The 14916-nt window shown below is 37.5% G+C and overlaps 2 protein-coding genes across 4 annotated transcripts in view; one reads left to right on the top strand and one right to left on the bottom strand.

Moving 5' to 3' along the window:
* Positions 1-243: 243 nt before the first annotated feature.
* On the bottom strand, positions 244-4920 carry fam174b (family with sequence similarity 174 member B). Its single transcript, XM_020643566.3, has 3 exons — positions 4611-4920; positions 3610-3741; positions 244-2782 (listed from the first exon to the last, which is right to left on the bottom strand). Exons 1-3 carry the CDS (start codon positions 4907-4909, stop codon positions 2779-2781), a joined length of 435 nt encoding a protein of 144 aa, XP_020499222.2. The 5' UTR covers positions 4910-4920; the 3' UTR covers positions 244-2778.
* A 300-nt stretch (positions 4921-5220) lies between these two features.
* chd2 (chromodomain helicase DNA binding protein 2) overlaps positions 5221-14916 on the top strand; it is a 35709-nt gene continuing 26013 nt past the window's right edge. The window contains exons 1-4 of one of the 3 annotated variants that reach the window (XM_065957289.1): positions 5221-5358; positions 10910-11163; positions 12538-12602; positions 12735-12804. The gene's annotated coding sequence lies outside the window, so the exon portion shown is untranslated. Of the gene's footprint in view, positions 5359-10521; positions 11164-12537; positions 12603-12734; positions 12805-14916 lie in introns of those variants that run through there. The other 2 variants (XM_029279261.2, XM_065957290.1) reach the window with 2 other exon arrangements.

Here is a 14916-nt window from a genome sequence, read left to right as displayed (position 1 = left end):
TCTTGAAGTTTAGTTCCAGGTTTTTGTCTTTGCAAATGCTCGAGTTACTTTTCAGCGACAAAATGCTTCCTTTTAGCTAAATTAACACGAGTATTTAAGATATTCACTTCGCTTCCAGCCTTGTGATTTTGTTCATTAAAGAGTTGTTTTGACAGGATGCGCTTGTTGACGTGCATGTCGGCCTTACTACGCTGCCAGTGAAGTTAAGAATAAACATGAAAGTGGTGGCAGGGACGTCAGCAGTCTGGAGCTATGAAAGGTTTTATTTGTGAGAGCTCCATCTGAGCTCGGGCAAAAATAGAAACATTCTGCGACCAACACAATTAAGTTAATTAACACAGAATCTGCAATTTGCCACAAAGTTAGAAAACTTTCCACTGACATGTCGTTTCTGCTCTGATGGAACCAATGAGACGAAGCAGAAACAATTTCAACACTTTGTCACATTTACTCTGTTAACATCTGTTTGTTTTTGTCTTATTCCAGCAAACAAAAGTAAGTATTGCATGTAGGACAACTCAAGTATATTTCCTTCTTCTTTTTTTTTGTATTTCAAATATCCAGTATGACTCAAGGACACTTGTTGTGTAGTAATGACAAACTGAATGTACTTTGTCTGTGGCAGAAAATACACAAATGGATTAGAATTGGGGGAAACAAGCATTTCCACTATCTCACTTTAAAGGATGTAAAGCTTCAAAGGACGTTTTATTTCAGTAGTGTTTTTTTAAAGAAATGGAAACTTGAGGAAACGGCTGTGGGTGAACTACACATCTCAGAAAACCAAGAAGGGGCTTTCAATAAACTTCCAGAACAGTCTCGACGTTTCTTGTCTTTAAATGTGGGGTGAGGGAAATTTGCTACAGTGTCTGAGTAGCTACCACAAAGACTTTGATTCTTTTTTAACAAGAGGAATTTTCTGTGGCAGAGGATGCAGTCCTAATAAAATCCAGGATTAGCATCTTAACACGAGAAGTGTTCTTCCACCAGTTTACAATGATTAAAGAAAAGGCTAAATGGAAGATGACAACTGTAGAAGAGAGAGGAGGAGACAAAGCACAGGCCCCAATCATGGATCTGAATATTTCTGCACAACACAGTGAAAGACGTATTTCTTTGACACAACATCGGAATAAACAAGAGGTCACAAAGTCTGATGGAAAACACATGAAATAGTCAGGATTCTGCTTGAATGCAAGCTTTCAAAAAATATGTGAAAACTTGATTTACATCTGGTTCTTTATATGATTCACACACATCATCCCTGCATACTGCTCATACTTTACAAAGACAAACGTATCCAGTCTTTCATGAATGTCACAAAACAAAAAAACACAATAGTCTTTCTCCTGGAAAGAATAAGTTGAAAAAGTGATGCAGGACTACCAACTGTCGTTTCCTTTTCTTGTAACTTAAATCGGGGTGGAGGTCATTTGGAAACAGCTGCACGTGTAGACACAGTGCATGATCAAATAACAGTTTGGATTAAAACAAAAGGTCATCCACACTCACATTCACTGCAGACGACATCCTGGCATTGTTTTTGTTTAGTGTAAACTGTTTTAAACCTCTCATTTTAGAAGATTTCAATCCGACTTTTGGTTGATTCCTGAGTTTTGTCTTTCAATTAAAGGTATAATAATCGAGTGAAATGTTCCACTTGGTGAAGAAGGCTTCCATGCGTTTTTATTAAATACTCAATTCAACCAAAATATCACATCCAATCTAAGAAATAGATTGGTTTAGAATCTGTGCAGCACAAATCAGAAAGTCTTGTTCAGTTCGACATTACAACAGGAACATTACTGTGGGAGACTTTAACATTTCATTTGACAAGCTGTTTGACTTTTATCTCTAACAAGATGTTTTTTTTAAACTGATGAAACATAGCTCAGTTTAAGAAATAAGTCTGTGTGCATGTCAGACACTTCAATAAAGTCACTTCATCACTGCGGTCCTTCAATCTGTTGTCGGCTAAATTCAGTGGTTACTTGAATAAATGACATATTTATATGATAACAAAAAAAACAAAAAAAACTCACATCCGTTTCCAGCATTTAAATTCAGAGTAAATATTTGTATAAACACCTTACAAATATAACCGTATCATTCTCCTTTGGATTTAGACCTTTTTATAATTTCGCTGATAGAGCAGCAAAACAGGAAAGTCTGCCATCACCGTGTAAAAAAATAGACGTTTACTCCAAAGATAAGAACAGCAATCATACAGTGTTTACGCACAATGAAGTGGTTAGAAGACAAGAAGCCTGTTTGGTGTGAAAGTTTTATCTCATATATAAATTATAGTGTGCAAATACTACCTGTTTGTTGCACAACAGGTGTTGCATGTTAACATTTGACAATCAAACTTGACGTTTTTTGTGGCCAAAAAATATGAATATATAAAGATTAGATAATCGCTCGTAACTTAAAGTGGGATTATTAGTCCTTCATTTTTAAACTCGGCGAGCGGGCGTGCTGTCCTATGCAGCACAGCATGAGGCTTCCAGTTGTTTCATCTCAGAAAGAAGTAGGCAGGTTTCTGAGCTGCGTGATAGACGCGTCAAAACAGCAGCAAACAATGACATCTCCTGATGGCTCCAGTCCTTTAAAACGCAGACAAAAAAAAAAGCCATGCACAAGCTGCTGCAGAGAAGTTGCTGATTCAGTAAGACTTAACAACACGTACAAAAAGAAAAAAAAAATAGAGGAAATCACTCGAGTGGTCCCGGGGAAAATTATAGGAGTTAAGAAAATCTGGATTGTCCGTGCTTGGGTTCACCTGCAAAAAAAGAAAGAAAAGACATCACACAGTTACTTAAACAGAATCTTATCTGATGTTTTAGTCAACAAATATGTTCTCCAACAGGGTCTGGTCTGACTTGGAAGTCAGGAATGTCAGGTAAACAAGACATTATTTCCCATGAGGAAGTGGTTGTGTGTTAAAGAACAATGGAAATGACGGAAGGGTGAAAGCAAAGTCCACATCCCCTGAACTAAAACAGGAGCAGTTAGAACCACTTTTCTGATACTTTCTTTTTCTCATTCCTGTTGTGTTATGTTTGGTGTTTGCACGGCATAATCATTACTTTACATTTCTCTGTGCTATATGTTTATGTTTAAGTAAGCAGTAAAAGCTAACTTGCTAGTGTAGTCAAAACCGTCACAATGTGCTTTACATACAGCAGGCAAATCAGGGGGAAACGCTTTCTAACTATAACGTTTACAAACGAGATAAGTAGACGCATGGAGAGGAAATAAAGTGAGACAAGCAAGCCAGGACGTTTAAAGTTTAAACACATTGACTATGAAGGGTTAATGCTTTTCAGAGCTACATGTTCTGTTAGAGTCAAACTTTTAGAAACACTAGAACATGTCTTTAGGGACATAAACAACACAAATACGATGTTGTTGTACGTTTACACTAACTGGAGTATTTCTAAACAGGGAACCATAAGTAAGAGTTTACTGGGAAATTCTCAGAGTGATTATATTTGAATTTGTTCAGAAGAAGTGGACATTTGTGTTTTGTCTGAGAATAACATGAACATCTGGTGCATGGGTTTTCTTACTGTCTGGGTAGTTTAAAAAAAAAAATTAAAAACGAACCTGTATTTGACATCAAACAGGGTCGAGTCGTCATCGTCGTCGTTCTCCTCATTCAGAGGGGCCATCTCCACGCGCTCTGCAGGAGTCGTTATGATGTCATATTTACGTGTTTTTCTGATTCGCCTCCCGGATCTGTGTGAGATTCAACAATAAAAAAAATTTAAAAAACATGAGGAAAGACGAGACTTATAATGTGACAACATCAAAGCCTACTCACTATGATCACAACCTCAGCTGTAAACCGATTTGTGTCTACTCAGACGGTGAATTCTGAGATCTTAAGACCATAATAAAGCTCAGACTGGCTGAGTCCTAACAGGCTGGAATCATGAGTCTGCCGTTTGCTTTCATTCAATGAATCCAATTTTTTCATGATCATCGAACACGCCAAACGTTCTCAGGGTGTTTTCTGTGCGAAGCCTGCATTGTTTTTATCATTGATTATCTGACAATCATTTCCTCAATTGTTATCTATCAGTGTTGTTTCCACACAAAATCACAAGACTACCTCAAATGTCTTTGTTTCTTCAACAACTCAAAGATAATCAGTAAAATGTATTAAGAGGGATTACAAATTTGCCCCCCTCCCTCCCACCAAGGAATATTCATGCTCATGAAAATCAATCATCAGAGTGCATGTCAAAAACATCAAATATAAACAATGCATCCCTTCCATAAAATAGGAAAATAACAAATGTTAAATTAGCCTTTAAATTAAATACAAATGCAAGAAGACCGGTGTGTACTTCACACTACATATCCACATAATATGATGTAACATACAGGGACATAACAGGCTGCTAATTTCCCACAGGGTCATCATTAAATAGGCCCAGACCTGAACTCTTGGCTTCCACCTTTTACACCCACATGCTCCAATTAATCGATTCCTTTACCAGGCGCACAGCTGAGAAGTCGTGGTCATACAATGTGACAAACATTGGTAGGCTGGTTATTATTGTAGGGCTTATACTACAGGTGACCAGCTTGATCCTGCTTACCTGATCACTTTGATGACCAGGCATGTGATGAGAGCAGCTGTTAGCACGCAGACCAGAATCACTACGTTTTTCAGAGTGGGCAGATGCGTCATGATGGATGAAATCCGGGATCCCACGGCTGCGTCTGTGACATTATTCGCCTGTTCGTCTTCGCTGATGATGATGATGGATGATGATGATGATGATGATGATGTTGAATTCAGCAGCGTCGCAGGTGATGAAAGAGTTTGTGGTGGTTCGCTGCTGACCCGAGAGAGAGCCGCAATGATGAAAGTTAACACCAGATTGTGTGTCAGCATGGTGAGCAAATCTCTAAATACGCGCAGGATGTTCTTGTTCCCCAAACTAAATGAAATGCGACAGCAGCTGCCACATTATCAAGGAATCGGCTTGTCAGATTTGGACTCTTTAACACAATACAGAAAATGTAAAAAGGCAAATATCCATCTCTGTTTTAGTCCAAGCCTCGATCTTTCTAATGGTGGTTTCTTCGGGGTCGTTGCTTGAATTTTCTACCCAAACGCGCTTCTTTCCTTGAGGTGAGTTGCAGCAATGCCTTCCTGATTGCATTAGGACTCCGTGTGTAGAGGTAGAGATGGGGGATTATCCGCCTCCGGAAGAGCTGTGCAGGCTGGCCCGCTGCTCCTACTGCTGAAGAGAAGCATTATGAGGGCTCGTGATGCGTTCACGGTCCCCTCGTACTTCCTAACACACACAAGCAGAGGATACCAGCAGCTTCAGTTAAAAGGTAAAGTTCTGCAAAAGTGTTTGTTTTAGTGACTCATGTTCGACGACTCTGTCTAATTACAGCAAATAAAACATGAATAGGCGAACTATATTTTATTTAGGCTACTCATAGGTCTAATTATGTAACCCTTTAATGGTTTTTGTATCCTGTCCAGTCTGCTGACGCTTTTAAAAGGGCCCTAAAAACCCACCTTTTTAACAAAGCCTTGTGCTTTTAGTTTCGTTAGTTGCTTAGTTGATTAAATTTTTTATTTGTTTGTTTTTTTTCTTCCTGCGTTAAGTTGTTTAAGCTTAAACTTAACTTAAAAATACAAAATATAAAAAGAGTAGATATAAGTGGACAGTGATCGGACTAACAGATGTAAACACAACTATGTGCAGTAAATGAGAAATAAATATATATATACAGAGCTATGTGCAAGTAGGCTAAATACTAAATGATAAGTTATTAAGGTGCATGGTGAAAAGTGGAACAACAGAACTACCGTAATATATACAATATAACTATAAAGATAAATATGAGATAAATAAAGTGACCGTAGTGCAATGATGGATAAGAAACAACAGGAACAAAGTAAGCAGAACTGGATGAATACTGATATAAAATGGATAGAATAAAGTGATGTAGTTACAGACATTTGGTTGTCTTCATTGGTCGAGCTGGTTTCTTTTATTTGAATCACACTTGCACCAAAAGTTACTTTCAACCTATGCTTTCGACAGACTCTTATTTCACTGGTTGCATAAACAAATGGAAATGTATAAAAGCAATGTCAAACTTGTGACCATGCTCTTATACTGAATATCAGCAGGCTGTTAGAAGACACTAAGCATGTCGCCTTTTGCCTCATAAGGCAGCCGTGCTGATAATCAGTACAACAGCACGGCCAGTTGGGAAATGGCTCGACTGAAGGCTGATGCATGGGTGACACTCCATCTGTGTTTTTATAGCCAATTGTTCTCAATAGAATCATTTTGTTTAGTCAAAACTGTCTATACCCGTTCCAGAATTTTTTAGCTTAACATATAGTTGAACACTTGTTGCAGGTATGAGACAAAGTAATCAAATGTTTCTGGAAAGAAATGTTGAAAATATTCTGTTATTCTAACAATGTTAAAATAAATGATTCTTCTAACATTAAGGAAGCTGAAAACAGTTAAAATAATGCTCATGTGACATTCTTTAGAAAAGAATAACAACAATACTTCCCTTCTTCCCTTTAGTGTTCAGACACGTCTATCCCCAATTATCACATCTTACATGCTTTTGAATACAGAGCATTTATATCTCTTACCAATTTGTCATTTGACTGGCTGCTACGTTTCTGACGGCATCCAAAGGCAGCAGTTCTCTGATTACCCATGGGCTGTGCAAACACAATTTTCTCCGGGGTCACGACCGCAGATTCCAAGGAAATTCTCAAGGAGTAAAGACAGTGATAAGGAGTCAGTTGATTGATCAGTGACGCTGTTGATCACTGAGCAGATCAATAGCTTCTATATAATAATTTAAAAAAAACTGTCTTTCTCTCTTGGCCCTCAGACGTAAAAAGACAGAAACAATGTAAAAACCTACTTCTTTTTTTCAATTATTTTATTCTAATTAATTTTACCCCAAACAATAGACACAATGCAGACAAGACAGTACCAGCAGCAGTAACATATATCTTTAACCCGTCTTACAACAGCACCGTACTGACATTCACATTCCCCCCCCGTCCCGAGCCCAGTGCAAAGCAACATCTAGATGTCATCGAATTCATGTAGAGACAAGAATAATATTAATAGTAATAATAATAAAAATACTGAACTAATAATGAAAGAAAGAAAAAATAAATAAACAAAAACAATCACACACAACAACAATTAAAAAAAATAAAAATGCAACAACAACAGCAAAAAAAAAAAGATTTAAAAAAAAAACCTACTTCTATTCATATTATCACACGACTTCAGGTTTGCAAAATGCATAATTGTGTCAAATATGAAACACCTCATTAGGGTTTCTTATACTTAAATAATCTATATTGGCTTTAGGTATAAGGGGAACTTGTAGGTATAAGGGGAACTTGCAGGTATAAGGGGAACTTGTAGGTATAAGGGGAACTTGTAGGTATAAGGGGAACTTGTAGGTATAAGGGGAACTTGCAGCAAAAAATACTTGCAGAAGTGCTCCCTTGATCTGAAGTCAAAGAACAGACTGCCTGTCTTGTTTTATCTTCTTTAGTTGATGACTGGTTTTATTCCAGTTCACCTCTACTACTAGTCATAGCCCTCTACTGGGCTCCAGTATATGAGAGTGTTTTTCTGGTTTTAATTAAAGCCCACCAGATGGCAGCACAAAATAACAACAGAGCCCTGCAGATTTTCTTCCCTGTAGAGATCAAATTCAGCTAGTTAGGCCCTTATGATCTGTCACATGATCCAAGTGATATAACGTGCAGTAACTGATATCTGTGTCTATTTAAATAGGTTAGCTTCATAGTAATATTTTAGGTAACGTAACACCGTATTAAAGGAAGTTTTCGCACTTCCAACTATCTCATTACGCGTATAGGACATCAAACCATCCCAGTGAAAAGAACACACTTGGCAAAGATTCAGAGGGAACTATATGTTGTGATTTTTTTTCTAATAAACTGGTGAAGCCGAGCGACAGCAGTGTGCAGGGTTTTTTATTTTTAATGAGATAACTTTACTCCAACATGCAAAACCATCAAGTGTTGATGCAGTTTGCTTTATCTTGATTTCCATTTAATGCTAAAAGACTTCTCCAGATTTGGTTTCTACAAATAAAGCTAAATGAATCTTTAAAAAGTATTCACATTTGAGAGGGGTGGGTTGAACTTTACACAGAGAAAAAGTACTGGTTGAGAGTGTGTTAAACTGTCTTACAACACACTTTTGTTTTATACTCTTGGATCAGATAAGCTACTACTAATCGTACATTTTTCATGAATGATCATTGTTGCTGATTTTAAACCCTGCCACTCTTGTCCCTTTAATCAACATGGGCTGACGTGCTATACTAACATTCTCTATTAGCTTTTTGTTGAGCAACAGGGCTCAGTAAACAGAGACATGTGCGTCGCCGGTCTGAAAGCAAACATGAGAACATCCATTACCAGTTGTCAAGTAAACAGTCAAACACTTCATTTGCAAGGTAACATGACAATTGGTGAAGGCCTGCTACTTTAACCTGTGAAACCACCATGAATGAATGCTGAGGGTTGTTGATGCAATTTCTGCAACAGTATTGGTTATTTTTCCTCTAAGACAACCGATGGTTTCTTTTACCCTCTTCCATTCTGACAAATACATTTGTTGTATTTAAAACTGTACAGCTAAGCACATATGCAATACAATGAAGGGATATAGATTCATTTATTGTGAATAACCAGGTACAATTTGTCTTAACAATTCAGTAAATAATTAAAATGTGATCACATTGACCAACTGAATATTTGTCAATACTTTATAACTTAAACTCCCTCATGGTGAGCCTCCTGTACTAATCAGAGAGTTTCAGGTAAAAGGGCAGAATATGAAAAGCTTTTTTTTTTGTGCCTGATTCTGTTCTAACTTAGGCAAACAAACAATGTGAGACCACGGGTCGTATCGATTTTTTTTTTTTGGGTATGTAGATAAGGAGGAGCCAGTTCATAGAGAGATTTTTTGTGTGCCTGTGAGTGTCTGCAGGCAAACAAAGATGGCCACTCAGCAGCTGCAGCCTATGAGCATGAACATGTCACAGCTAGCAACAAGTAGCCTACAGAGCAATGGTTGAAGTTCTCAGCTTAAGCACGATCACATGCATGCATAAAAATACATTTGCCATAATTAAAAAGAGTTTACATGAAGTAGGCCTCGCTGATTTTTTTTCTCTTTATAGGATGAATAGGATACTTGTAGCAGGTTAATGTGAGATCCTGTGTGCTTAAGTGTAATACAAAAGTGACACTATTAACATGAAGCATGTATGAGGGCACTATGGTACGTATTTACCTCTTTACGAAATCCTAAAGTCCTAACACAATAAAAAATGTACACATGCTAGGCTATTCAGATCACTTGAACATGCATTTGCATATCCCCTTTGTTATGTTTTGAGCAGCACTAACTTGCTCAACCGGTTTGAAAACCTGCCTCCACTGAAATAAATATAAACACTTCCCGGTTGAAACCCATCCAACTAGTCAGTCAATATAAGGGTGTGTTTCACCTCCCTTGAAGGAACTATCTGGACCTGTAATGTAGTCTACTTGTTGAGCGCTCCTGTTGCTAGGCTGAGGATCTTTTTATAGAAATCTTCCACTGCAATGAGCATGCGCTGTCGTGTCCAACATGTCATTGGTCAATGGCGGGGGGTGGAGTGCATACCACAGCCTCCATGGACTTTGAATACAGGCTGGGACTAGATGAAGTTTTCCAAGTTTGGTGTTCCCTGTTTGACTTCTAATTTTACTCAATCAAACGTGTAACAAATAATCTCCGTAACCACGTTGTTTTAAGTCATTCTGCCACAAACAGGGGAAGTGCTTTCTGTCAAGCCGCATACACAGCAACAGTGTGGAGTTTCACTGATTCAGAGGAACCCAGATGAAGTTGCTCTCCCTTTCAGATTTAGGTTATAATTAACATATAACCTGTCACATAAAGATATTCCAAACTAAAATCCAATGCCTCTTATAGGCTACTTCATCAATGAGGAACTAAGTCTATTGTTTGAACTATGTTTGTAGCCTAGATGTCAGATAATAAATATGTAGTTGTTCATTAATTAACACAGTTGCACTGGCATTAATCACCAAAAAGCCCAAAAGCAAGCCAATATTTCTAAGTTAATACAGCTTTTACACAGCTACAACTTGTGTTTTAGAGCATTTTTCTCTCCGCTATGGCTTATAAGCGTAGACTATAAATAATATAGGCTATGTACAGTCTATACTCATAAGTAGACTAAGTAGGCCTGTATAAGTATGGAAGGAGATTTGATAAGTGGCTAGATAAAATGTGAATCGCCCAAAATACCGTAGCATAGGTCCTGGGATACACAAATTAAACTATTTTTTGATAATTTATTTTGTCATTTCAAAATTTCGGGTCAATTTTTACATATCAATTAATTGGAAAACATGACAATCATGAAATCATGAAAACTAGAAAAATGTCCATAATTATATTTGATCACTGGTAAATATTGGAGACACTATTGACTGTAATCATTTTTGTATTCTACAATTTGGCCCCCTGGCAGTGAGAATTAAATGAATGTGGCCCCCTGCTGTGACCAAAGTTGCCCATCCCTGCACTAGGCTATGAGTGTCACCAGCTATTTGTTGAGTAAATAACATTTAGGCTGCTAAATTCTGCCTTGATTAAATTGACTGTGGCTATTTGTAGCCTAACTATTTTTTTGACAACAGGAAAAAAAAAAAAAAGAAGAAGCTAAATGTTGTTTTTATTTTTATTTTGTATCAATGCTGCTCGCCGTGTTGAACTTTGTAACTTTTTTTTGAATGTTTTGTTGTTGTGTTCGGGGTTGTTTTCAGGTTCCGTCGGTGGCTGGAGAGGAAGTGGAGTTTGGCTTACGTTAGAGGAAAGTGGGCAGAGCCGCTGAAGGATATGAGCTCAGGCAGAGGCAGAGAGGAGGACACAACCAGCAGAGGAGCGAGGCGTCCACAGCGGAGAGAGGAGGAAGGGCGGAACGATGCAGCCGAAAGAGCCACCAAAACGTCGAAAATCGCCCCGAAAAGTGACACCGGCCGGGGCAGACGACGGGGGATAGACACGGCCTGGACAATGGGTAAGAACTGACCAGTAATGATGCATTAGACGCCGTTAAAGACGACTCAGGGGTGCATGGCAAAATGGTGGAAAGAAGGACAGTTAGACGCAGTGTTGTGAAAATGGCCATGGTCTGTTGTCTGCGAAGAATAAAGAAATCCACGGATTACATCTTGCACATAAATATGATTTAGTTGATGCATGTTTGCAAGCTCTGTATTGAGTTTACTTGGTTAGTATTTGGACTAGCAGATTTGTCTCATGTTAGGAGTTATTTCAACCTACGCATTTAAAATGTGCTTTGTCCTTGAAAGGGGCAAATGCCCTTGTCTGAATTTACTCGACGAAAACATAAAGAATTAACAAATGTTTCGTTTTTTTTAATGTTGCATTGAGTTTGATGGACGATAACACAACTATCCTGTGCAAAATTTTGATTATTTTCAGTTTAGTTGTTTTTTGGAGTCTTTCAACGATTTGTAGATAAAATAAATAAATTAAAAAGTCATTATTTTTCCATTAAAGCTTATGGCAGAGTGTTCAAACGTAGGAAAACCATGATTTAAGTAAGTGATAGATGCTCTATACTTATAATTTATTAATAGTTTATATAAATTGTGCTAAGTTGTTAAAATCCTTTAAATATGTCAATTAATTTACATTGTCTTCATTGTAGGCACTGGACATAAACAATAACTGATTTGTCTGTCAAATAAAGATTCTATATGTTATGAAAAGCAGACATATACATCGAAATACAAAATAGGGTGTTGGCTTTTAACCCTTTGAGGTACTGGCTGGAGAGTGAATTTAAATATGCACAATAATAATTGTCCATGTTAACTAACATTTGCTGGACATTAAAGAAAAACACAATTTAAAAAGGCTTCTCTACACGTATGTGGAGTTTTTAAAGATAACTCTACATATTGTATAAAACAAGATTTGAGAAACTTACTTCTGTTAGTATCATATTCTGTTAGACAATGTTGATTTATCCAGATTAGTGTGCAACCATTACACATTATATAACAGATTCCATACAATGTTTTATGGGAGAAGTTAAACTATATTGTTGAATTAGAAGGATTAGTAAAACCATGCAACAAAATGTTCTGTTAAAGCCTTTCTCGGTTGAATGTACCGTTGACGACAAATCCGGTTGCATTTTAGCCGCCACAATGAACAGGATCCAACCTTTTGCTAAATACATATACATCATATTACGTATTCATTTAAATATCTTAATGAGCACTGACACTTTCTCGTGAATAACTTTTCAAATGTTCAAAATTATACATTCCATTTATGTTCCATATTTCTGCCAAAGTTCAATTTTTGTTAGCTTTGATAACAACATGATCCAAATCTTGTTTTTTTTCGTATTTTGCAGGGATTCTTCTGATGTTCCCGAATTACTTAAAAGAAGACTAGAGGCGATCTGACCCGAGCTAAATGGTATGTTTTGACGATAATTTCAGGCTTCGTGTGTGTTTGTCAGTAGTACTAGCGTTTTTGTCTTTACTGCTTCTTACATGTAGCCAGTAGGGTGTGCTGTTGTCACATTTTTGTCCTGTTTCTATTTTAAAGGGTTGACATTTAGCCACGACCATGGCGTCGAGAATTAAAAGATCGGCTCATCTGCGCTGCAGCGGGGAATGTAAGTATTATTTCAAAGCTTGTTTAAATGACTACATTAAATTAACTTGCATGTTATCTGTGCCTTAATCTCTGCAATAGTGTCAAAATAACTATTGTTACTACACTAACATCTAAATAAAAAGCACATGAGCATCGTACAGTTTAACTGTTTGTGATTTAATAACCAAGAAATACTGCTTATGCTATTTTCATAAATAGCTTCTATGCATTAAAGTAATATATTTTTAACCAAAGCAAGGACAGTAATTAAAACCTACAGGACATTGTTACTTTTAAATATGAATGTTTATAGAAATATTTATTTCAACTCATTGCGATAAAGGACATGTGTCCTAGCAGCGCACACAACCCGTGTTTCAGAGCGCTTCAAACAAGCGCTCATTGTTGCTAGGTTATGAAAGCCAACGTCTGCGTCCCTCGGTAATGTCCGACAGATGTGTTGCACAAAGATCCTTGTGCGTAATATTTGCCTCAATTCAAGGAAAAATTACTGTGTAAACATGAAAACATTGCGTAACATTGGTATTAGTAGCAGCTTTAGACCTGGACATTGTACCCTTGAAAAGACGAGTCAGACTAGCGTCTACTTCGTCATTGTTGTTGACAAAGTCGATATCAGAAGTCCCGCCCCTCCTTGATTTTGATTGGGCAGTCAGTGACAAGGGACATTGATGAACGTCGGATTGTTCGTAAAGTTAAACTTCTCAGCTGCAGGCGATGTGAGCGCATTGTCAAAAATATAAACCGCTAATGCGCCCAAACATTAGCTCAGGACAGTGAGCGCTGAAAACACTGGACTACGCTAGTTTTGTATTGAAAACAGGCATCACCAGTGCCAAGAATGCTGTTCGTAGACACAGCAGAACATTTGAACTCTTCAGTTGATCTGACTAGGGATGTGCGTGATTAGCAGACTAAGCAGTTTAACGTGGTCGTCCTATTTGTTTTAACTAACTTTTTTAATAATTAATGCCCACAATGCTGAACATATGTTGTGTGTAAGCTGTAATGCAGCCACCTGCCCTCAGCCGGGGCTGTAGCTCCAGTTAATGGCTACTATCATAGTGCTCTACTACCTTAATGTAAACCAGCACAGTGGATGGATGGCATCTCATGGGGATTTTAATCTAGAAAATGGAGATAAAGTTCTAAGTAGGCTATCATAGGCTTTGTGATTTTTAACAGTTGACTAATCGACTAGACTGGATTTTAATTTGTGTTTAATCGACAGGAAAGTTAGTCCCCGGCTCAGACATAGCAAATTAGAGTTTGACAGTTCAGCCTATTTCTGACACTTAAGGAAAACACAGGTTATGCCTAGAAGTTGTTCTAGAAGACAACCTTAGTCGTTGCAATCTGTTATTGTATCGTCAAAATGTTTGAATAACTGATGAAGTTTAATTTGAAGTTTTTTTAATTTCAAATTTTAAGGATACAGTGCATCCCAAAAGATGTCAAACCTCAAATTCTAGACACAAACAAACACTTGAGATTCATAATTATGGACTTTTTGGAAAACAACGTTTAATACAACCTTCACAAATTTACTACTTCAAATCGCCAGTGCAAAAAACAGTTAGTGGACACATGCCCTTATTTGGCACCCTGAATACTATAAATAACAAACCCCTCCCCCCTTACCAATCTTCCACAGTCTTTAAAAGCACACAGAATCCAAAATTAAACACTGTCCAATGCTTCACACCAACCACCTGCTTGTTCTGAAGCCATGCAACCATAAATAGACAACCATAGAAACACTTAACCCTTGCAACACGCAAGTGACAACCTCAGGAGCTGAGAAATGAGGCCTCCAAGGGAACACGATAGGTTGGAATTCCTTAAATGGCCAGTTGACGAGTCAAAAAGCCCTATTTTACAGAAGAAACAAACACTATTATCTTCTTTTTTTTAATACTTTATCCCAGAGGAGAAATCTACTAAAGCTAGCTTTAATTGAGTTCAACAAGTAAACTTTTCATCTCGACTGTATTGACAAGCTCAGTAACTCTTGCTGACTTGGCCTGTGGACTGATAAGCTAACATTGAACATTGAAAACTGACATTAAGTTACATTCAACACATTTTTACTTCTATTGCTGTCTGTCTT

Source organism: Labrus bergylta, chromosome 7 (genome assembly GCF_963930695.1).
Source record: "Labrus bergylta chromosome 7, fLabBer1.1, whole genome shotgun sequence".
Classification (NCBI taxonomy): domain Eukaryota; kingdom Metazoa; phylum Chordata; class Actinopteri; order Labriformes; family Labridae; genus Labrus; species Labrus bergylta.
This window is presented reverse-complemented; position numbering and strand designations above follow the sequence as displayed.